Source organism: Alligator mississippiensis, chromosome 1 (genome assembly GCF_030867095.1).
Source record: "Alligator mississippiensis isolate rAllMis1 chromosome 1, rAllMis1, whole genome shotgun sequence".
In the NCBI taxonomy this organism is placed as follows: Eukaryota; Metazoa; Chordata; order Crocodylia; family Alligatoridae; genus Alligator; species Alligator mississippiensis.
This window is the reverse complement of record NC_081824.1, coordinates 112,982,010-113,005,301: the sequence shown is the minus strand read 5'-3', so window position 1 is coordinate 113,005,301 and position 23,292 is coordinate 112,982,010. Positions and strand designations below refer to the sequence as shown.

At 44.6% G+C, this 23,292-nt stretch overlaps 1 protein-coding gene across 3 annotated transcripts in view; it reads right to left on the bottom strand.

The window, feature by feature from the left end:
* L3MBTL3 (L3MBTL histone methyl-lysine binding protein 3) overlaps nt 1-23,292 on the bottom strand; it is a 164,790-nt gene that overhangs the window by 58,001 nt on the left and 83,497 nt on the right. For all 3 annotated transcript variants that reach the window (XM_059712941.1, XM_014611069.3, XM_014611070.3), the window contains exons 13-15: nt 15,657-15,742; nt 11,113-11,223; nt 9,385-9,499 (exon numbers count right to left, since the gene is read on the bottom strand). In XM_059712941.1, coding sequence (XP_059568924.1) covers nt 9,385-9,499; nt 11,113-11,223; nt 15,657-15,742 — 312 coding nt within the window. The remainder of the gene's footprint in view (nt 1-9,384; nt 9,500-11,112; nt 11,224-15,656; nt 15,743-23,292) is intronic.

Genomic DNA, 23,292 nt, shown 5'->3' with positions numbered 1-23,292 from the left:
TACTTAAATCAATAAATAGGATAGCACACACTTAACGGCAAAAATAAAATTCCTATGGAGAGAGGAAATGGCATCCTAATGAGCTTAGCAGTCAAGATTAGAAAAGGAGGGTCCTAGATCCACTTTCGTAGTTTCAAGTGCTGCAGAGTCAGTGCATTCTTGGAATTCCAATAAAATTCCACAAAACCGGAAGAGTGTCAATGTTGCACTACTATTCAAGATAAGGTAAGCAGAACAACCCAGATAAATATATAGCAATCTTGGGTACAGTACTAGAAAAACTGATCAAGGATTCAAGGAATAAAGGATTAAAAGAGAAGAAATAATTGATGCCAGTTAATTTGTTTTTTCTGAAAAATGGGTCTTGGCAAAAAAAACCAAATTTTTTTTTGGTCCAATACTCCAATTTGTCTAGGTTACTCTGAATCCTAGCCCTACCCTTCAGCATATCTACTACTCCACCCAGGTTGGTGTCTTCTGCAAACTTGGTGAGGGTGCACTCCATCCCATCTTCCAGGTTGTTGATGAAGATATTAAAACCAGCCCCAAGACCAACCCCTGGGGTACTCCACTTGATACCAGCTGCCAACTAGACCATGAGCCATTGATTAGTACCCACTGAGCCCAATGATCCAGCCAATTTTCTATCTACCTTACAATCCATTCAGTCAACCCATACTTCTTTAGTTTGCTTGCCAGTATGTTGTGGAAGACCATATCAAAAGCCTTGAGAAAGTCGAAGTATATCACGTCCACTACTCTTACCACATCTACAGAGCCAGTCATCTCAACACAGAAGGCAATCAAGTTGGTCAGGCATGACTTGCCCTTAGTGAATCTGCGCTAACTGTTACTAATCACCTTCTTCTCCTTCAAGTGCTTAAAAATGGATTCTGTGAGGGGCTGCTGCATGATTTTTCCAGGGACTGAGATGAGGCTGACTGGTCTATAGTTCCCTAGATCCTCTGTCTTCCCTTTATTAAAGCTGGACACTATATTTGAGCTTTCCCACTTGTCTGGGACCTTTCTTGATCACCACGTTTTCAAAGATAAGGACTGAGACCACATGTAAACTAATGATAAGATAATGGTTAGTAATTTGGCCTTTGAGGTTGCTGCCCATTAGCTCTACTTAACTCATTCCTTCATAAAGTACACTGACACACCTTGGGTACAAAATGCATGATCTATATACTGCTCAATCCCAAATAAGCATTAACATATGAAACAATACAGTACACAAAACAAGGAGCTAAATATAGTAAAAAGCAGAAGTTAAGATAATTTTATGAAACAGTCATTTCCATAGCTGCAATTATGTCACTTGCAAGCCACTGCTTTGATAATCAACCAGTTGATTTGCAGTGAGCTTGGAACTAATAAACTTAGCATTTACGGTGAGAAATTTAGCATCATTTTAAATTTAAAAAAATGCAAACATGTTTCTGATTTACTGCTGCAACATATCAAATAATAATTATATCAGCATTTCTCCATGATTTGGTTCTACCTATAGCAAAAATGGAGGTGAATTTGGATAAATCCAGATGGAATTTAGAAATGTGGGGTTGGATAAGAATTTGCAAATTCAAACAGAACTAAATGTTCTCTGACCCAGGCTTCTTGTAAATATCCCAAACTGGGGACACTCTGATAAAAGAAAGACAGATTAGGAAAAAAATAGTGAAACAATTAAATTGTAGAATTTTTAACAAGTCGATACAATTCTTTCTTTTTACTACTGAAATCAAACCTATTTGATTTCTGCAAACCCATTCCTGTAGTTCCATAAATTTCCAAAGCTTGGTGCCCATAAGGACTTGAGTATTTCAGGAGACATAGTCTGTATCCCTGCCATTACCTCTTCCATTGCCCCAGTTGCTCAAAACTGATTTTGGATTTTGTTTCAAATGGAAAAGATGTCTCCAGCCCTGGCTACAACTTCAGTTTAATACATAAGCAAACAAATATAAAGGCATGCCAGATTTGGCTTCAGGGAACAAAAGAGCAAACAATAACTGGCTCCCTAAAATTAGATTTACAAGTGTGCTGAGTTTAGGTTAAGTAAATAAGATAAAGTTTTCCAGGGCCTTGAAAGACTCACTTGCTAAGTAATTATTCATATAGACTGCCATAGGGGAAGTTGCACATAATTATGCTCACCAGCCCTATTTTCAGCTGAAAAGTTTTACAAAAGTTGTGGCAGTTGTTGCCTTGTTACTGAGTCCTGTAAATCTGTTAAACCAACCTTATTAGGAGAGAAGGTAAACAAGGGATTCAGGAAGGCAAGGGAGAAGATGACACCTTTTGTACAGAGTAATTTAAGGTACTAAATATTTACAGTTGTATGTGTTAGGACTGTCAATGTTTGTTTTTAAAGAAGTCAGTCCTTAATAAAAAAAACACCAGTGTTTTTCTCCTTTAATAGAATAGGATTGTTAACTTGAAGGATTTACCAAGAAAATCAACAAATCAAAAAAGAAAAAATCTTTGGCATATTCATAGTGTTGAAGTGATCACTGTCATAATATGAACCTCAAACCTCAAATAATCCCAAACCTGGGTTGGCAGCAGGGCCGGAGCTGGCGAGCTCCCACAGGTGCCACCAGCAGCGGAGCTGGCAAGCACCCACAGGCGGCACTGCCGACAGCCCTGTCAAGGGGGCCATGTGCCCCACCCACCATACCTCTCCTACGCGTCACTTATGTGTCTGTGGATGCATGTGCGTTGTGGAATGACCACAGCAGAGAGAGCGCATGAGCTGGGTTCCTGAGCTTGGTGCATTTGTTAGTGAGAGGTGCAAGCTGTGGAATACATCTGTTGTGTGTGTTGGATGTCCAGACTCTGTGAGAGTGCCTAGATCTCTCCAGGACCTAAGCAGAGACTCCCATCAGCTCTCAGCAGTTTCATCAGTGGTTCAAGACTCCAGATGCTTGCCACTGTTCCCTGCTGCCCTGCTTCCCTCCCCCGTGACCAGGCGAAGCTGGGGACAGGGGAACCGCATGGGGATCTCCTAGCAGCTGCTCATTCTGCACCGCCCTGGTGACACGCCTCCTGCATGTGGGGCTGCACTGAGGAAAGTGGCAGGCACAGGAGGCGCACTGTCAGGGCTGGGGGGGGGGGGGATCCCTGTGCGGCCCCACTGTTCCCACCATGCCAGGTCTGGCCTGCTTAAGCCTGCAGCCTGCCCCAGCACAGATCCAGGGGAGCAGGTTCCCCCCTGTTCCCTGAGAGTAAAAGACACGGAATGCCTGGCCAGCTGCAGACCACCCGTGGCACTATTGGCCCCACCTGGTGCAATGCCTCCAGGTGCGGCTTCTCTTAAGGGCCCATAGCATCCATCACAGTCCATGTGCAGCGGCTGGGCACTCCATGTCTCTCACCAACGCCTCCCCGCTCCCAGCCAGAGTACCCAGCTGGCTGCACATGGACCGCGAGTGGCACTATGCACCCTTAAGGGAAGCCGTGCATGGAGGTGCTGAGCCCTGTTGGGCCAATAGCACTGTGGGCGGTCCACGTGCAGCTGGCCAGGCACTCTGCATCATTTACCAACACCTCCCTGCTCCCTCAGCCAGCTCCCTGTAGGCAGCCTCCCCGCCAGCCAGCTCAACCTCTAGCCAGCTTCCCCCCCACCCCTGCCCCACAACCCCCTGTAAGCCCCACTTTCCTAACCTTACAGGTTCCACAAGGAAAGTGAGCCAGAGGCAAACCTTGGGGCTAACTAAAAGCCTCAGGCCCCACCTTTCCCCCTCTCCCTCTCCTTCCCACTCTGGGCAGGGCTGGGGGCTTCCCGCCCCTTCTGCAATCAGCTCTTGCAGGCTGGAACTCTGCCTGCCTGCCTGCAGAGCTCTTTGCAAGAGTGGAAAATCCGCGGGTTTCTCTGCTAAAAGGGAAAATCCGCCGTTTTCCCATCATAAAGATGGGAAATCTGTGGTTTTCTCCGTTTTTCCATGGGAAACGGAAAACCTGTATCCCTGTTGATCAAAGAGGGAGAGTGTGAGGAAGGAATACAAAACAATGGAAAATGGAAGAAAACCTACTTGAGCAAAACAGAATGGGCTTGTTGGCCCTTTTGTTATGCATCTATTTCACTTAATCCTAAATAACTGGCTAAATTTCAGGTAAGTTACTCACATGTTCATCCAGATACTGATGGAGCTCTGGAGGCCTTTGGCTTGTGTCAGTATCCCCAAAATGTCTCCCTCTCCCAAAAGGGAGTGATCCCTTTAATCACTTTTCTGACCTCATCCCTAAATTCCAAAGAAAAATCAGTAACCTCAGAACATGGCTGATGCAGGCTAGTTAGTCTGAAAAATGTCAGCAACCCCCTAGTGGAGTGACCAGTGCCTCACAGGTATTTGGGAAGGAAACTGGAACAAAGGAAGAGCAAGCTCCCCCCTCCGAATGAAACCACCTAGGTGACCAGGTGGAGCCAGTAGACAGTCTGAATCCAGAGGAGGGGTGAGCAGACTCCGAGTAGGGAGGCCAGCAAAAAGTGAGATTTCTCCACATCTTCTCCTTCAGCTTATCCTCTTCCTTCTCCAGATAATCCCTAGTAGGTGTCTGGCTGCAGCTTAATTTTTTTGTGAAGACCATGAGGTACAGTAGCAGTTGAATAGCTCTGCCTTTTTTGCATCTTCAATTAGGAGCTCCCCCTGCTTCTTAACAGGACTCACAGCTTCCTTGGTTCTTCTTTTCTGGCTAACATAATTAATGAATCTCTTCTTGTTGTCCTTAACCTCCTTTGCCAGGTGAAACTCATTCTATTTTTGCCTTCCTGATTTTGTTCTTGCAGATTCTTGCTTTTTTCTGGTACACTTCCTTGGTGAACTGTCCATTCTTCCACTGCCTGTATGCTTTCCTTTTGCATAGGAGGCATTTTAGAAGCTCCTTGTACAGTAACACTGGTCTCTTGCCATTCTTCTTGTGCCATTGTGTCAGGACTGTTTATTTACTTCTGCTTTCTCTTATTTCTGACACTTTCAGAAACTTAGAAATAAAATTCCTTTTATAATAAATTCTAAAATAGTTTGTAGAATAGAAAGAAAAGAACACCCTATAGTTATTTAATTTCTAAACTGTGCCTATGTCATTTTCTATTTGGGAACAGTTATTTTCCGTAACTCCTGCCCTCATCCTTCCTTTTCTATTTAAACTGCAATTAACCTATCACTAGTTTGTTTTACAGTTTCCCAACATGCATTCTCAAAGATATCAGTATAGATGTAGAAACAGTAGCTACTCTGCTGTTTAGAGAAAAATGCAAAAAAACACTTATTTTTTATTACAAATTTCTTTTTGCTAATATCTGCAATAACCAATACATATTTTACACAAAAAAACTATATTAAAAGAACATTGCAAAGTCCAGTGTTCACATATTTAGAATTAAAATTACCCATATAACTGTAATTCGTCCCTCTGAATGATATTATCCTGCTCCAAGCATGTGGTTGAAATAGATGACCTTGGGAAGTCCCTTTCAGCCCTACTTTTCAATGATTCAATATGTATTATGATATCATCTTTAATTTTACATGATCACGTATTATTTTTTCCACAGGCCCCATGCCACATTCAGTGTACTGGATGGGCAATGCTCACTTAAAAATCAGCTATTAATCAATTATCTTCCTGTTGTTCAATGTCTGACTCCTGTACCTTATTTGTTGCACAGTGCTCAGACCCAACTCTGGGGACAGAATTATTAATTTTCTCATGGTCTAGTTACTGGCACTCATTTTACTGAGTACTTCAGAAATATTAATATATATTCTTCCATAATACCTTGTGAGATGAGAGAATATTATCATCATTTTAGAGAAAGGGTTTTGAGTCTTAAAGATTAGTTGCACGTTTCCACTATTTCTAGGCAGTGCTTTGAGACACCAAACACTCATTTTTTTAGAATACTTTGCACTGTACGGTACCTCATGTATGCCAAACACAACTCCTACTGACTTCAGTTCAGATGCAAGATATAATTCAGACCTCCGGATCTCCAGTAGCCATAAAATGAAGAACATACAATTTGCAACCACCTGCTAAAAGTTGGTTTAACTAACTTACATAACGAACACTGGAAATGGGACTAGGCAGATATGGAATCCAATTCTCTAGGCAGCACTCAACTGCCTTAACCATGAAACAGTTCTCTCTCCTATTGCAAACCCCAGCCTCATTCATAATACATCATCTAACTTATGCAATAAATGAGGCAGGGTTTCTGCAGAAAACAGCCTCTTTCACTACTGCAGCCCATATTATCCTGCCAAAAGGGCCATTTTGTACAAGGATCCAATGGTCTTGCAGGTTCTGAAGAAATTCCCTTCAACATAGGGTGCTTACAGATATTTGCCTGTTGGGTCAGGGGGAGTATGGAGCCTGGTTGCATCGGCCTTGGCCAGCAGGCAGGGGTGCTCCAGCAGCCTCTTCGAAGGCTGCTGAAATGCCACTCTCCTCAGCCCTGCCCTGCCTCTCCCCACTTCTGGGGTTGTCACTGCGGGAGGGAGCAGACAGCACAGACCTGCTGGCTGCTTCTGAATAGCCAGAGCTAGGGAGGGGGGTGTGGAATAGAGCCCCCTTGCCTTGAGGGCGCAGCCTGGCTCCCCCCAATATCCCAGCCAAGGTAGCTGGGGGGGCCTTGCAAGGCAAGGGGGCTACATTCCATACCCACCCCCCATACCTTTGGCCATTCAAAAGCAGTTGGCTGCTCCCTCCCCTTCCTCCTCCTTCCCCCACGGACAATCACAGGGACAGGGCTGAGATGCTGCTGCTGGCATGAACACCAGCCCAGCCCTGTCCCCACACAAAAAAATTAACCCCGGAGGAAGTATAAGTTCCTTAAAGCACTCTGCTTTAAAGTGCCCTAATCTAATATATTTTACCAAGGTTAACTTTTCACGCAATGTGCCATTTTAAAAGCACTCTGGAGCCACTTAACGTGTGTTAAGTAACAGCTGCAGAGCATTTTCAGGGGCCCAATCATGTGAAAAATGTCACTTGTATAAGCACCCATGGACAAATATTGCCCAAAAGAGCAAGTTTGAGGTTTGGCCTAGCTTGTGGATCACGCATAGTATTTTAATAAAGTAACTTTTCAAAAATAAGTTGCAGTGTTGGTCTTGCAAAGCAAGTTAACATTGCTGCTGTATGAAGAGACAAGACAGTGCAAATCAAATCCCAGCCTTACTGAATTTTGTCACTAACTTTCACAGGGCCAGAATTTAATTTGTAATTCTTCAGGATATGAATGTAATTCTTATGTACAAAGATAAATGTAATCAATCTACAAGGTCAGTAAAACTACCTTTTAAAAAAGTGATTTTGTCAAGCTTCCCATCATAGCTTCATAGTAGCTAGGGTCAGGAGGGACCTGAACAGATCATCTAGCCTGACCCCCTGCCACAGGCAGGAATGAATGCTGGGTTCACAAGACCCCAGACAGGTGGCCCTCCTCTGAACCCTCTCCAGGCTGGTCACATCCCTTTTGAAGTGCAGCGCCCATTACTGGATGCAGTACTCCAACTCATGATATATTTGGCCTGACCAAAGTCATATAGAGGAGGAGTATCACCTCTCTGGACCAGATTGAGATGCGCCTTTGGATGCATGACAAGGTATGGCTGGCCTTGCTGGCTGCGGTCTGGCATTGGCGGCTCATGTTCATCTTGGAGTCAATAATGACTCCAAGATCCCTTTCCGCCTCTGTGCTTTCAAGAAGGGAACTCCCCAGCCTGTATGTATGCTGTGGATTCCTTCTCCCAAGGTGCAGCACCCTGCATTTGTCTACGTTGAACCCCAATCCTATTCTCATCTGCCCACTTTTGTAGTCTGTCTAAATCTAGTTGCAGCCTCTCTCTCCCTTCAAGTGCGTCCACCTCACCCCACATCTTAGTGTCATCAGCAAACTTGGACAGCATGCTTTCCACCCCCTGTCCAAGTCGCTGATGAAGATGTTAAACAGTGCGGGCCCAAGGACCGAGCCCTGGGGTGCCCCACTGCTCACATCTCGCCAGGTTGAGTACAACCGTCCACCACTACTCTCTGGGTGCGCCCCATCAGCCAATTTTTTACCCATCCAACTGTGCAGGCACCCATGCCACAGTCGCTTAATTTATTGATGAAGATGGGGTGAGAGATAGTGTCAAAGGCCTTCTTAAAGTCTAGAAAGACTACATCCACAGCGACACCATCATCCAAGGATTTAGTTACTTGGTCTTAAAAGGCAATCAGGTTGGTCTGGCAGGACCTGCCTTTAATGAACCCATGCTGATTGACCCTGGCCCCCCGCAGATGTACTCCTTGATGATTCTCTCCAAGATCTTGCCAAGCACCGAGGTGAGGCTTACAGGCCTATAGTTACTTGGGTCCTCCTTCCTCCCCTTCTTGAAAATTGGGACATTAGCCAGTTTCCAATCCCCCGGCACCTGGCCAGATGACCACAAATGCTCATACAGCAGGGCCAAGGACTCCGTGATGACCCCTGCCAGCTCCCTCAACACCCTTGGGTGGAGGGCATCTGGACCTGCAGATTTAAAAACGTCTAGCCCTTCCAGAAGATCCCTAACTACATCTGCACTGACTGAAGGCCTGATAGAGCTATCCCCAAGATTGTCCCTACTTCTGGTAGGTGGGGTATCGTGGTCCCTGTTCAAGAAAACACAGGCAAAGAAACTGTTAAAAATATCAGTTTCTTGTCTGGAGTAGCCACAAGATTACCGTTTGTGTCTTGCAGGGGCCCTACACTGCCTGGTGCCCTCTTCTTGCTCCCAACGTATTTAAAAAAGGACTTTTTGTTGTCCTTAATCCTGGATGCCAGCCTGAGTTCCATCTCTACCTTGGCCTTCCTAATAGCCCTTCTACACTCACAGGCCAAGGAGGAGTACTCCTCCTTGATGATAGCTTCTCCTTTCCACTGGTTGTACACACTGCTTTTAGTCCTCAGGCATTCCCAAATGCCCTTGCTGAGCCAAGGGGGTTTCTAACCACTCTTACCCACCTTGCTTCTCTCCGGGACCTTTCTCTCAGTCCTTTGGGCCTGGAGGACTGCCCCCTTAAGGTACTACCATCTCTCATGAACTCCCATCTCCGCTACCTTTTGGGCCCTTAGTGCCTCCCCCACTAGTCTCCTAAGCTCATTGAAGTTGGCCTTTCTGAAGTCAAGGGCTTTAGCCTTGGTGTGAGCCCTTGACGCCCTGTGTTGGATAATGAAATACAGCAGGTGATGATCATGTTCATTTTGTTGAAAATGTCACCCTTACTTTATTTTGCGTATACTAATTGCTACTTTCCCATATACAATGTCACAGAGGTAATGCTAAGCAAATTATGCACGTCTTTTAACATCGTTACTTTAAAATAGGATCATAAGATCTCTCTTACTAAGAGGGGGGTGAAGAGGATGTCCAGTTTTTGCACACCAGCCAGCAGGATGGATATCAGGGCTATCTACATCAGTCCAGTAATCATAAATACTGTCCCAGCCATCAAAGTGCACCTGAAAGTAAAATAAAGATTTTTTTTTTTAAATGAAAAAATGCATTTTAGACCAGAAAGAGTCTTTGTCATTATCTCCTCATGAATCTCTCAGAATGATGGATGTTAATGCTAACTCCATTAGAGAAATCCTTTAAGAGAACTGTGGATGTTACATTGGAAAGAACTAAAAACTAGATTTTGCATTGAAGGGAACACAGTTTAACTGGTTACTTTAATGCAAACTGAACAGGTCCCTTTTTGCATAACACTGTCAGGTTCAAAATACATGAGCAGTTCAGGATAGTTATTAATCCTATTATGTTGGTACAGTAACACTTTAGACTAGTAAGGGCCAATTTCCCAGAGGGACCGGACATAAAGGCATTACATCAGTCTTCTGATACAAGGTGTCCCACTCACCTATCCACCTTTAAAAAAGAAAGAGGTACAGCTCTTCAAGGTAGACAATTAATCTAAGTGAGAATATACTACGTAAATCCATACAAAACAATCACTATCAAGCAGAGTAGCCATTGATTTCTTCCATTCAAGGATGACTGAAGGAACTTATTAAAATTATTCTGGTAATGAAAACCCCTCTTTTTATGTTCTTACATATAAAACAGTACATTAAATGCTCTGTCACTATACAATATGAGGGTAATTAAACTATTTACCCAACAAACCACATACCCTGGGTTGGTGTGTTTTCTTGACAACATCAAACTAATGTGTAATTTATACAGAAAATGTGTAGGTGTGGAGATGATTCTTTTGATACTTCTGATGACTCCCCAGCCTTTGCTAATTTTGATTCAAAATGAAATGTCAATTGTATTTGTCACTTCCAACATCACTTTATTACGAATGCTTAACAATGTGACATACGCTTAATAACCCTCTGTAAACTGCAGAACATAATATCTCTTATTTCATTTCCATTTAGCTAACTATCTAGAAAATGCTAGTACCTAACGGTTAAAAGTTTCAGCTTTTAAGGCATCTATATAACATAAGAAAACAAAAAACAAACAGAAATGCAAACATATAACTGCCAGAAAAATAGCAATATCCCCCATCAAATCTGTGATATGAAATTAATCCAATGTCAAGTCCAGAATTGAAAACAAAATTCCTGAAATGGAAAGGAACACAGAATGGGTTTTTTTTTAGATTTCCTCCGTTTCCCTTGGGCTCCTGCAGTGTGGAAGTTATAAACACATTTTATTAAACTAGTTCAAATATGGTACAAAAATACAAATGTCACTGAATTTTTTTGATACCAGTATTAAATCAACGTTCTTCTATGAATAGACAATTGCTTTAGCTCTGTTATTGCTAATGCTATTTCGCAGAACATTCAATCCTTTGCTCCAAATCAATCTACGTCATCATATGTCACTGATTAAAAGGATAATCCAGGGACCCCTTCCAAATCAGTTACATCAAATTAATCACAGAGGAGGAGATGGAAATGGTTTTAGTATCACAGGTCCAAATGACTCTCATCCCTCCTATGTGAGCTAAAAAAATTCCTGTAAAAACCTGAACTTGGAAGTATAGTATTTTGTTTTACAAAATTACTGTTATTGTGAACAAAGAAGAATCCTCAGTTTAAAGAGACAGACTTACTTTTATCCTATGGTCATCAGTATCTACAATTGTTGCTACTCTGATAAATGCTGAATTTCTCTTGTCAACTACCTCAAGTTTCATATTTTTCTGAAATCCATGAGATGGTTTCTATGATGGGAGAAGAAGAGTATTTCAGTGAAATGTAAAAAAACCCAATTATATAAAATACATATTAAGGGAAATCCCCCTGCAGAAACAAACCAAAACATTAAAATTGTGTACTAGAATTACGGTACTAGGCTAGAAAAATACTTTACTTTGTGAGACTTTTAATCTTATTCCATATCATTTAATCAGTGATAATAAAGAAAAGATACAACTCTTTTAAAAAAATTTAGCCACTTTCCCTTATACTTTCTATAAACATGTTAACAACATTTCAGCCTCTATCTAATTGTTTCTTGGGCAGCAAGTTGTCCCTTCTTACACTTGCAAATATTCTTATCTTAGATCACAAAGCTTTTAGCGAACTTACATAAGACAATGCCAGTTTCAGAGTAAAAGTGACAACAATAAATGACAATGCAAATATAAGTGTCTTATCATTCTAAAAGTGCTGCATGATTTAAAACAGAAGGGACCTCAACATTTTGTTTCAGAAGACTATTTTTGCATCAAGAGGGATATGATCCTATCAACTCCCATGTACAGCTACCAATTTGATTTAGAGATTACTTAAAACAGAAATGATTTGAGTACCATAAGCATTTATTTTTCCACCTTTTAAAATTAAAAAAAAAAGTCTCTTTGGGGATAGCAGGCTGTCAAAAACTACCACCATTTTTTCATAGCCACTATATCAGAATGCTACCCTCTAGCAGAAAAATATGTTGTACTCAATTATTTCAGCAACAAATCATACCAGAGAGTATGATCAGACTTTACCTAGTAGTTCAATGAGACACTTCAGACTTTTTTCCAATAAAAATCTGTTTTCCTAGATTTAATATAGTAATGAATATGCACTGGTATTAAACAATTAATGTCTAGTGGAACAATGTAGCCTCAAAAATAACAACAGTTTTATGAACATTGTACTTAGTGTCTTAATAGAATGCAATGTATTTTAAGTCAAATGTGCTATTTTGTGTATTCCAACATAAGATTACAGTATACCAAGAACAGAACTGAAAACAACATTATGACTTGTGATCAAAATAGGAAACAATTCTCCTATTCTCAGACTGCAGTAGACATTTTTACTTCAGAATAGACTATCCTGTGGACCCCAATCCTCACAGACTAATAATCCCATTAGGGCCTTGTTACATATTGCACTTTGAGGTACTCAAATGTTGATTAGTATTAGTGCTAGCTCAGTTTGGAGCAGTCACACCTTAAGGCTAAAAACCTTCTCTGACTGCCCCCTATCTGCACAGCTGTAAGTTGCCACTACAGAGCTGATAAACCAGAACTGGCTTCTATCTATGCTGTAGGTAGAGGTGTGTGAGAGATGAGTTTGGGTAGGGAGCCGGTGTTGGGTAGGGAGCATGAAGCTGGGTGGCAGAGAGTTAATGGGATGAGGAAGGAATGGAAGAATGAAATGGGAGACAGAAAAGAAATAGGGGCGGGGGGAAGAGTGGTGACAAAGAAAATCAGCCACTGAAGGATAAAATAACAAGTAAAAGAAAACAATGTAAAAAGAGGAAGTAAATTAAAGATGGTCTCATGTTTTAATAAACTGGGATTTGGGATTGGGGTGTGGAGTGTGGTTATGCTTCCCAGGATGACTGAGAGGTGGGAGCAGTGAGGAAAGGCACTTTTGGAGGAGCTACTGCCACTGCCCCAGGAAAAGAAGCTGCAGCTCAAGGGGCCACATCTGGTGCCCTACCTTGTTCCGCTCACACACTCCTAGACTGTACCCTGCAACCTGGCTAACTGGCATGTGCTCTGTAAGCAGTCTGCATGGGGTCGCACCCCTGTGGGTGCAAAGGTCACAATCCTAGGGGCAGGCTGAGGAGTTGGCTTGGTGCCAGAACCAGAATTGGGCAGTAGAGCTCAGGGGATGGACAATGCTCACCAATGGTAAAGATTCAACAAACTGATCCTAAACCAACCTGATTTTAACCTAATCTGACTTTTAACTACAGTAGGACAATGTTAGCTTAGTTTTTGCTTTGTTGGGCATGCATAGATCTCATTCTCAGCAAACAAACCAATCAAAGTTCTGTTGTATACAGATGAGTGATGGACCACCTCCATAGGCAGTGTTTGGGGATCAAAAGTGGCAGATCCTACTGGGTGTGAGTAACAGAAGAGGACCTAGATGGACTCGTGGAAGGGGAAAGAATCTGTCTCTGCCTAGATCTTTCTTCTTAGGTCAGAACTCTCCAAGGTCTTGATTGGGACCTTCCTCCTTCACAAATACAATTTTAAAACAGCCCAGCTCTTGGTTTGCTCATTCTGGTTGATCACTGAAGATTTGGCCAGTCTTGCTAAATATTTTTTCACATTTTTTAGTGAAAAATATCAGTGAAGCAATAATAAAATTCAGTAAACTAGAGCAGATCACTGGAACTGAAGGCCAGCACTATTTTAGTATAGTTAATTTCTAAGCAACATGATAGTATTTTTTTTTAAAGCAGCTTGGCATTCCAAAAGCTGAAGAAAACAGAGGAAGATCAGCCTAGGAAAGGAGTGCTCAACCTTTGGTCCATGGACCACATCTGACACGGATCCATGGCATTCAGCTTGCAGGTTGTGGCAGTGCACTGGGTGTGCCTGCCACTTGCAACTGGTGGGTTGCGTGAGGGGTACGGTGACCCCGGCCCCAGTGAGGGGGCGGCCCCAGTGAGAGGGGGCAGTGGTGAGAGCAACCAGTGGGTTGCATAGCCCCAGTGTGAGGGGGGCACTAGTGAGGCGCCCCAAGAAAAGGGGCGGTGATGAGAGCCCCATTTAAGGGGGGAGGTGTGTGGCAGTGCACTGTGTGTGCCTGCCACTTGCAACCAGTGGGTTGCATACGGGGGGTATAGACCCCGGCCCCAGTGAGGGGGTGGCGGAGAGACGCCCCAAGAGAGGGGGCAGTGTGATCAGGCCCCAGAGAGGGGGCGGTGATCAGGCCCCAGAGAGGGGGCAGCGGTGAGACCCCTCCCCCCCCACCAGTGAGGATGTGATGTGATGAGCCCGTGGAGAGTGATGGGGGCGTGGCGCTGAGGTTGTCCCGGTGGAGAGAGGATAGCAGCGCGGTGAAGCCCGAGGGGATAGAATGAGGGGCTAGAGACCCAGCCCGAAGGAGAGAGTACCCTCGACTGGCCCAAGCTGGGGCCAGGACTACGGTAGTCAAAAGGGCCGGGGGCCCACCGCAAGGGACGCCCAAGAGACGGAGGCCTGAGGTCCCGACTGGCCTTGAGGTGGGCCAGGGCTAGGTGCCGAAGGTCCCGGGGGGACCACACCTGAGAGGGGAAGATGGCTTCGGGGGGGCAGCAACGTAGAGCCCCAAGCGACGTAGAACCCCAGTGTGAGCAGGCGGAGCCCCAGTGTGAGGGGGCAGCGAAGAGTCTGCGAGGCTTGGGCTGTGGTATTAGGGGAGGTCAGAGCCGCAGAGCGCCCCCTGGCATCGGGGCATTACAATGGGCAACCTCCCGCTTAATTGATATCTTAATGAATCAATTACCATCAAAGGCATGGCAGGCGAGATAAGCAGGCGGTTGCCCAGAGACAGGTAGGCGGGCCACGAAGAGCTCGGCCCTGAGTAGGCCCCCTGTCACGGTGACAGGCAGGCAGGCCGTAGAGCTCGGCCCCAATGAGGCCCCGTCACACAGATCTCTCCATAAGTTGGGAAATTTGGCAGCAGAGGAAAAAGTGACAATTTTCACCTGCTGCCAAATTCCCAAGTTCCCCCTGGTGGGTCAGGGATGGGCCACACCCCATACTACCTCCTCCCCACACAATCAGACCAGGCCAGGCCACATCCTCTTTACCCCATACGGCAGGTTGGAGTCAAGCCACACTCCTACAGGGCTGGATCAGGGCAGGGCCACACCTCCTTCCCCCCATGTGAGTAGATCATGGCCGGGCCACCCCCTCACTCCCGCCTCATGGGGCCGAGCCAAGCCCCCTTCCCCCCACACAGCTGGATTGCGGCTGAGCTGCCCCTGCCCCACTGTGTGCAGCTGGATGGGGCTCTGCCATGCCTGCCCTGGGCACCAGATCGGGACCATCAGCTAGATTTGGCTCATGGATGGACTAGGCACTACCTATTTTGTCCACCGTGCAAAAAGATTGAGCACCACTAGACTAGGACATGAAGTCAGGAACTTCTAATCTTTGGTGCTGAGACAGCAATGCCTTTTACTTCCTTGAACAAACCCCTGCCTCACTGTGGCTGCTGTATGTACCATCTGTAAAGTAGGGTAATATTTACCTGTATCCCAGGTGTGATACAATCACTCACTGGCTGGCTAAGTGTTATTAAAGTAAATTAGTTGAAAAGATTTCTTCATGATTTCCCCACTGAATTCAAAATTCATCTAAAAATAAAGCATTTATTGTACATTCTATGACTAATTAAAAATATGAGAATAATATGAGCACTCTCTCACCACTTTAAAAGCCCTTGCAGGTGCAGGTAAAGAACTGGTTTCCTCCAAATATTTTTCCCAAGAAAAATGTTTAGCCTGTGGGTAATCTAACAGAAAAAATATAAAAGCCAGGTTTAATTATGTCAGGTAAATAATATAATATAATGTATATAACAGTACAATAATCTAGAGACGTTTTAATGCAAATATTAACTTCTTTAAATTTGAATTCAAAGAAGAGGCACTTATTCTAGATACCTATGACATACATGCTGAATAAACCAAAAAATGAAACAGTAACCCTTTAACAGTAGTCCATATAATATGGACTAACTAGCATCACCACAGGCTTGGTTGGGGGAGGTAAGTAATATATACTGCAAGACCTATTGATTCCCGTGTATTAAAGTATTTCACTCTAATCTTAAAAGTTCACAATAGGGCTGTCCAAGTGCAAGTGGTGCCCTGCGGACCACATGTAGCCCATGAGGGGTTAAACTGCCGCCCATGTGATTGCCCACCATGGAGTTCAGAGCCTTTGGTCACTACTGGCAACTCAAAATTGATAGCAGGGGAAAAAGGAGAGGCAAGCAGCAGCAATGTTTACCTGCACTGATGCAGCAACTCTGGCAGTTGTGTTGACAAGCTACTGCCAAAAGCATGTCATCTGGCCTGTGAGAAGTCCCATGGGCTGGATCAGGCACACAGGGCCAAATAAGTTGAACAGTCCTGCTTTATAGGTTTAAGCTTTTGCCAAATACTAGTCTGAACCTATGCCAGCCATGTACCAGTTTATGGTACATATGACTACTTGCTAGCCCCAACTTCTAAGAATACTCCCCAGATTTACACTATGCCTACGTAAAAAGCTGTCATTCTAAAAAAACCAGATTTTAAACTATCATGTTTATAAATGCATTATATAAAAAAGTCGTGATTTTTCCTAAACTTGCACTGGATTTTGCCCTCAGTGCTAATAAAAAGACTTAGGCACTACAAGTGAGGTAGCACAGCTTTGTCCCTACCCCTAATGCAAGTCTGCATGAAGGCAGGCACCCCTCTCCCCCACCCCGTTCAGAATTGGAGTTCAGAGTCAGATTTCTCTTGAAAGTAAGCACTGACTATTGCTCCTTGAAACCAGTGAGCTCTGCTCAGTTCTTTAAGAGCATGACTAAAAAGAGGAGGTGGTAAGTGTCCATTTTTTCAGTAAGCGCCTGGTGGTTACTGCACTAACCTGGGACCTGAGAGACCCGCATTTAATGCCCTTCTCCACCTGATATGATTCAGAAACGTATCTCTCACCTTCCAGAACGTGTTATCCACCAGGTTATACACAGGGAAGAAAGGAATGGAAGATTCATAAGGTCAGGAAGCGGGAGATCCCAGAACTGTCTCTTTTATACCTAATGACTGTTTAATGTAAAATGCGACTTGGGACCAGAACTTGGGACTTGCCCCTAACCCAGGTGAACGACCTAACCACTATACTCAGGTACACTCGTATGCTCTCCCTAGCCCCATGAATCTTGTATGCCTTACTGTACAGTGGGATTGTTTCAACAAGACCAGTGGAGAGTCCACACCCCTATTCCAGACTTGCCTCTTAACTTAGTGGTTAGAGCATTTTCCTGGCATGTGGGTTTGAACCTCCTCAGGCTGAGAAGGGAACTGATTCTAAGGGCACTTCTGGGGGTGGGGGTGGTAGTGTAATTAGAGCAACTCTAATTAAAGCACTGCTGTGTTTCCTGTGTCAGCGGTCACGCACTTAAAAATGGCAGTAGAGGTGCTTGAACAAAAGCTCATATGACAAGCTTTAGTTCAAGCCCCCCCGTCACCATTTTTAAGCACAGGACATGGATACACGAGACACAGGAGGCTGATAGAGCATGGCAACTGCCATGCTCCAGCAGACTCAATTCATTGAGTCTTCTCTGATGGGCTGGAATTCCAGCATGTTGGGCAGCCTCCAAACTCATGTATAGGTGCCCCATGTTTCCCACTTCCTCGGCAAGTGCTGTAACAGGACTATTACATGAGATGGGCAATACTACCATTTCTTCTCCCTATTTTGAAAAAAGGAAAAAACACCCAACAGTTATGACTGCATTTTGTGAGGGGCCAGTCTTGATGTGTGGTAGGTACGCTCAGAATGTGCAGACTGGAGCTTGGGATTTAGTTACAAGTCCCTCTCTGGACCTCTCTCGGGACTTAGTTACAACTCTGGAGGGTGTTTTGATTCCAACAAGACTGAGGCAGAAGCTAGGTGCGTATTCTCCAAGCCAGGACAATTCTGGGAAGGCGGAGAAGCCAGAACTGCAGGAACCTCAGGAACTTTCAGACTGAACAAGGAGGCCCCTGAGGAACCTAGTCACCTCCAGAGTCAGTGATCTGACTGAGCAGCTGATTAGGTGTTTTGGGGGCTTAGAACTAAGGGTGCACCAACAGAGATTTTTTGGGCTAATACCAATGGCCGATTTTTAACAAATCATCTCAGCTGATAGCATTCTGATTGCCAATATGCAGCCGGGCAGGCTGCAGAGCGGCTGGTAGGTCTGTTGTGGGGAAAGGGGCAAGGGGGAGGGAAGGAGCGTGGTGGGGACAGATCAAGGCTCCCGTGGTGAGGGAGGGAGTGGGGCTGGGGCAGGCACTGCACAGCTGGGGTAGGGCACAGGACCAAGCCACAAGCGGCTTGTCTGGGGGACGCAGGGAGGAGGGTGGCAGCTCCCACCACTGCATACATGCAGGGAGGGAATGGTGGGGGTGTCCCAGGAACTGCATGGGGTGAGGGCAGGCTGCCATTGTGGGCTGGGGTGGTGCCGGGCTCTTCCCAGTGGGGGCCTGGGCTGGGCTGTGCTCAGGGCAGGTGGTGGTGAGGGGCTACGGGGGGAGGGGGCTGTAGCCACCCCAAAATTCGCCATAGCCCCCCCCCCGTAGGCCCTCCCAGCGCCACTACCATCTGTGCCAAGTGCAGCCCAGCCCCCCTACCGGGAACAGCCCGTTGCAGACCTGGCCCCAGCTTGCTGTGCCAGTCCACCCTCATCCCATGTGCAGATCCAGAGGCACACACCCTCCACGCCCTCCCAGGGTGCACGTAGCGGCGGGAGCTGCCCTCCCCCCCAGACAAGCCGCTCGTGGTTCCATCCTGCACCCCGCCCCAGCTGTGCAGCGCCTGCCCCTGCCCCACTCCCTCCCTCACTGTGGGGGCCTCAATCTGACCTTCCCCTTCCCTCATGACAGACTTACCAGCAAACCTGGCTGCTCTCCACACTGCCAGACTGTGCTCCTGGCCACCTGCCTGCATGCTGTGCTGCAGCTGCGCGCATACACAGGGCATTTATCGGCCTGATTATTGGTCACATCAGCCAAAAAAAATTGATTTCCAATACTTTTAATTTTCCTTACATTGATGCCGATCCAATACGGAACCTATGTATCGGTGCACCTCTACTTAGAACCCTAATATCCACCTAAGTCCTTTTCTGGACCTAGCTCTAAATGTGTAAAGTTCTGATTCATAATATAGCAGTGAATTACATCAATATCTTATGTTTTGTGTGTTCAAGTTGTTAAATAATAGGCTGTAATTAATGTGCTGACAGATTCCTGTTTACTGTACGCATTAAGACTGCTCTCAAAGTAGCTTATAATTTGATGGCTTTGAGATGTTTCAAAACTTCCCAAAACTGCTATGCACTATGATTTTTCTTTCTCCTCCAGGGCTGTTGAAGTTATAACCTAGATTTAAATCCTTTAGCTTCAATACCAAAAGCCTACCTGCCTTTTATTTCTGTGTTCTTAGTCTTACAGAAATTTTTTAAACTACGGAAAAGTTTTTGCAATGGTGCCACATTAATCACACGCAAAGTGCTTCTAAACAAGGAGTTTATTTCCTCATTAAAAACCCATGGAATAACATAGTAAGGAATAAGGCAAAAGAGAGAAAATATGTATCTTTTGAGTAACAACATAAGTCTCTGCCAGGAAAGGCACAGGATTTGATGGAGGTCTATGTGGACGTAATTGTTGGGACAGTGTTTCCTGCTCATAAGCAAAACAAAAAGTTTCTCTTAATTGAAAATCTTTATCCTAAGAAATTCATGAAAAAACATGCTGCATGATATCTCACACCTGAGTTTCTTCACTTAAAAAAAGACTGCTCTGATTCCCATGATCTGTCTAAGCTGTGAAAATACAGATCCTTCCAACTGCTGATTGCCTTCTAGCTGACGGTTCGACTTTTTTCCTTTTATACAACATGGAAATAGTGGCCTCCCAGATTATCACATATGTCTGTTGCTGGAATCAAGCCCATATGCTACTTCTGTAGCTCCTTCCAGGTTCTACTTAGTTCAGCCCACTCCCTCAGTTAAGGCTTTCATTTTTCTGCACACAAAATGATTCCTGAGTGCTTTTCTTGGATGTTAACCAAAATGACTGGCCCTGTACAGCTCTTTAAATGTTTTTTTTCTCCTTTTTTGTTTCATAATTGAAACTCATACCATGTAGCTAGGAATTTACTTTGAGAAACATACAGCTTTTTTACTCAATCTCTTAGTTTGAAGGAAACAGGTCTTTGAGGGATATAAATGTCTCTTTTACACACACAGCTGGAAAATGGATTATATTAATTCAAAGCCTTCAGCATTGTCAACAAAAAATATTGCTGAGGTCTTTGTATGTAAACTTCAAATCCTCTACATTGTCATTGGCATGGATGCTATCAGTTTTCTCACATACGACTGTTTTCATCTTTTTCCTTTTTAATTTCTAAACCTTATTCTTTTGCCATGGCAGTCACCTTGTTCTTTCAAAATAATCCCTTTAAAAGCATCCCAGGCTCTTTATCAGTTTTCTTCTAAATCCTTAGAACTCCAAGACATTGTTTATATACTGTATTTTCTCACAGACAACACAAACCTTTTTCCCTAAAATCAGCCTTCCAAAATTGGAAGAAATGTATTAAGTGAGGAAACCTGGGACAGGAACATCCTCCTTTGATTCCTGCTTCCCAGTGTAGCAGCTGTAGCATTACTATTCAGGCAGCCGAGGAAGTCAGTTGATTTAATGGCTCATTGTTCTTCAAGCCATGTTTTTGTTAAGGATTGTCTCTCTTTTCAAACAGTCTTGATGTTTCACTAATGAAGCTAAACTTTCTCTTGGTTATTTTGCTGTCTGCTAGCTGTTCCTAGTCTCTCCCCTCCTATGGCTGTGTACACATATTCAAATGAGCTGTGAGAACTCTTCCAGGTTTGCTCTCCTGGTAGAGAAACTTACCCAGAGCCATGTCTGCAGACATTTTAATGCTGAGGCTCTGAAGAGTGAAGAGCTTTCAGTGCTGACACTGTACATCTGCGGTGGGGTGGGGGCATCTCATTATGCTTTGCAGGCTTCCTTAGTCTGCCTGGCAACCGGTGGCAGCAGTGCATAGGGCAGCTCTCACTGGCTGACCCAAAGTACCCATGTTCAGCCTGTGTTTCCTTGCAGTACAATGTGGGGATTGTAAAGGGGTGTGTTCTGCTCTCTGCTGAAGCATCAGAGTCCAATGAGAGAAACACTGTCTCACTGGGAGGGAGGAAGGAACACTACACAACTATGTTCTTTTCTGAGACGAGCCATGGCGTATATGGACATTCACTTTTCCAGGAGAAACTCTCCTTTGAGTGAGTAAACCCCAGTTGCTCCCAAGTTATTTTTCTCATGGAATGGCCATTTTTGGCAAGGGAGAAAAGCCTGAACATCTGTACACTTGTGATTTTTCCTGGGAGAGCAGCAACTCTCCACAAGAAACTGAATGTCTGTATGCGGCCTATTTCACAACCCTGGAAACTCTTTGGCCACATCCAGACAAGCACTTCAGTGTAGTCTGTGGCAATGCAGATCCATCAGCAGTGGCACACACCGCACATGCAGGCATTCCCTGCACTGCTACCATGCAGTACAGGGAGACATTTTGGGGGGGGGGGGGGGGGGGTTGTGGCTCAAAAAAAAACTATGCTAAAAAAAGTGGGACAGTGCATGTGGCGGCAGTCTGCACTGCCCAAAACCGGAGCCTGGCCACATGGAGCCATGCTCCAGCTGCCGGCCAGGCTCCTAGCTGCAGGAGTGCCATGGCTGCAACTCCCCGAGGCCCCCAAGACCCCAGGGAAGGCTTCTGAAGCCAACGCAGTTGCTGGCCCAAGCCCCCCCACCCCACACATGGTAACCTGCCACATGTCAGAGTATGCATGGTATGGGTGTTGCCCGGGGACAAGTAGCAAGAATACAAGGTGTGCTGCTGCTACTAGTCTCCAGGGAAACAAATATCTGCGCTCATCTGGACATGGCCCTTGGCTCTTTTCAAAATCTACAGAGACCAGTCTTCAGCAGCAGGTAGGATGTGATCTTTAATTAAGCAGGAAAGGGGGGGGGGGTAAGTCAGCTCAAAATTAGGCTATGAAACTGCTTTAGGTAGTCATAACTCTGGAAAAATCTTTTTCTTTTCATTCTGCCTTTCAAAAATAAAGCATGTATTATATTCTGGGGCATGCTCTATGCAACAAAACATGGTAGCTACAATTCTACCATAATAACAATAAAAATAAACAAAGGAAACGCACTTAAAGAGTTGCTTTGCTACAAAGTTTAGTCTCCACGTCAGCTCTGGGGGCAGCTATATCAAATAACAAGATTTTGTAAACTCTGATCCTGAAAGCAGCAATATCCAGTCACAAGAGAGCTCCAGGTTATGCTATGGAAGTTATATTGGCTAGCAACGTATGACATAAACACTACTGTTAACACACTGCTTTATCCCTGGTTCCATAGTAAGTATTCTATGAATATCCAATGTACCATATTTACTCACATACTACATGCAATTTTCCCCGAGAACCAACTTTCCAAAATAGGTGTGTATGTCTTAAGCAGGGAAGCTGATTCTTTTTCTTCACAGGAACAGAAGCAGGGAAAAAAGAAGCAAGTGGCCCTGTGCCAAAATGGCTGCTACTTCTCCCTGGGGCAGCAGTGACAGAGTCCCTCTCACAGCGCCTGGTGAGGCAGCAGCTTTAAACTGAAAAGCTGGCTGAGGGTGAGCAAGCTACTGCATGCAGTCTGTAGTCTATTAATGAGATTTGTGATATGGAGGCAACACTTTATTATTTATAGGAACTTATATACACAACTATTTACAGTAAAGAAGTAATAATGGTATTACTATCCTCGCAAGGGTCTGAGGCCCAGGCTTGCCATTGTCCTGCCACACAAGAAAGTTCCTGCTGCCTCATCTATGCCATCTCCTGGAATGCCACACTTCCTGGATAAACCTATGTTCCCAAAAGGACTTACTCTATATTGGCCATGACTCTAGAAAATCTGTAGTGAATTCTGCCATACAAAAACAAGAAGTGTATCTTATTTGGGGAGTGTGGTATGAGAGAAAAATGTGATATATTTGGAAAATAAATAAGTTATACAGCCTGCTGCACTGAAGTTAGACTGCACTGCTTTCACCACCACCAACTTCTAGAATATTCTCTAGCTGACAAGGGACTCCAAAATACAGTATTCCAGTATGTGCGTTCTCTTTCTCTCGCTCTCTTTTTTGCATGCTCTTAGCTTCTCATCTTGATTTCCTTCTTTCTAAGGGCCCTTAAAATGTTGTTCCCTTGTCAACCCAGGC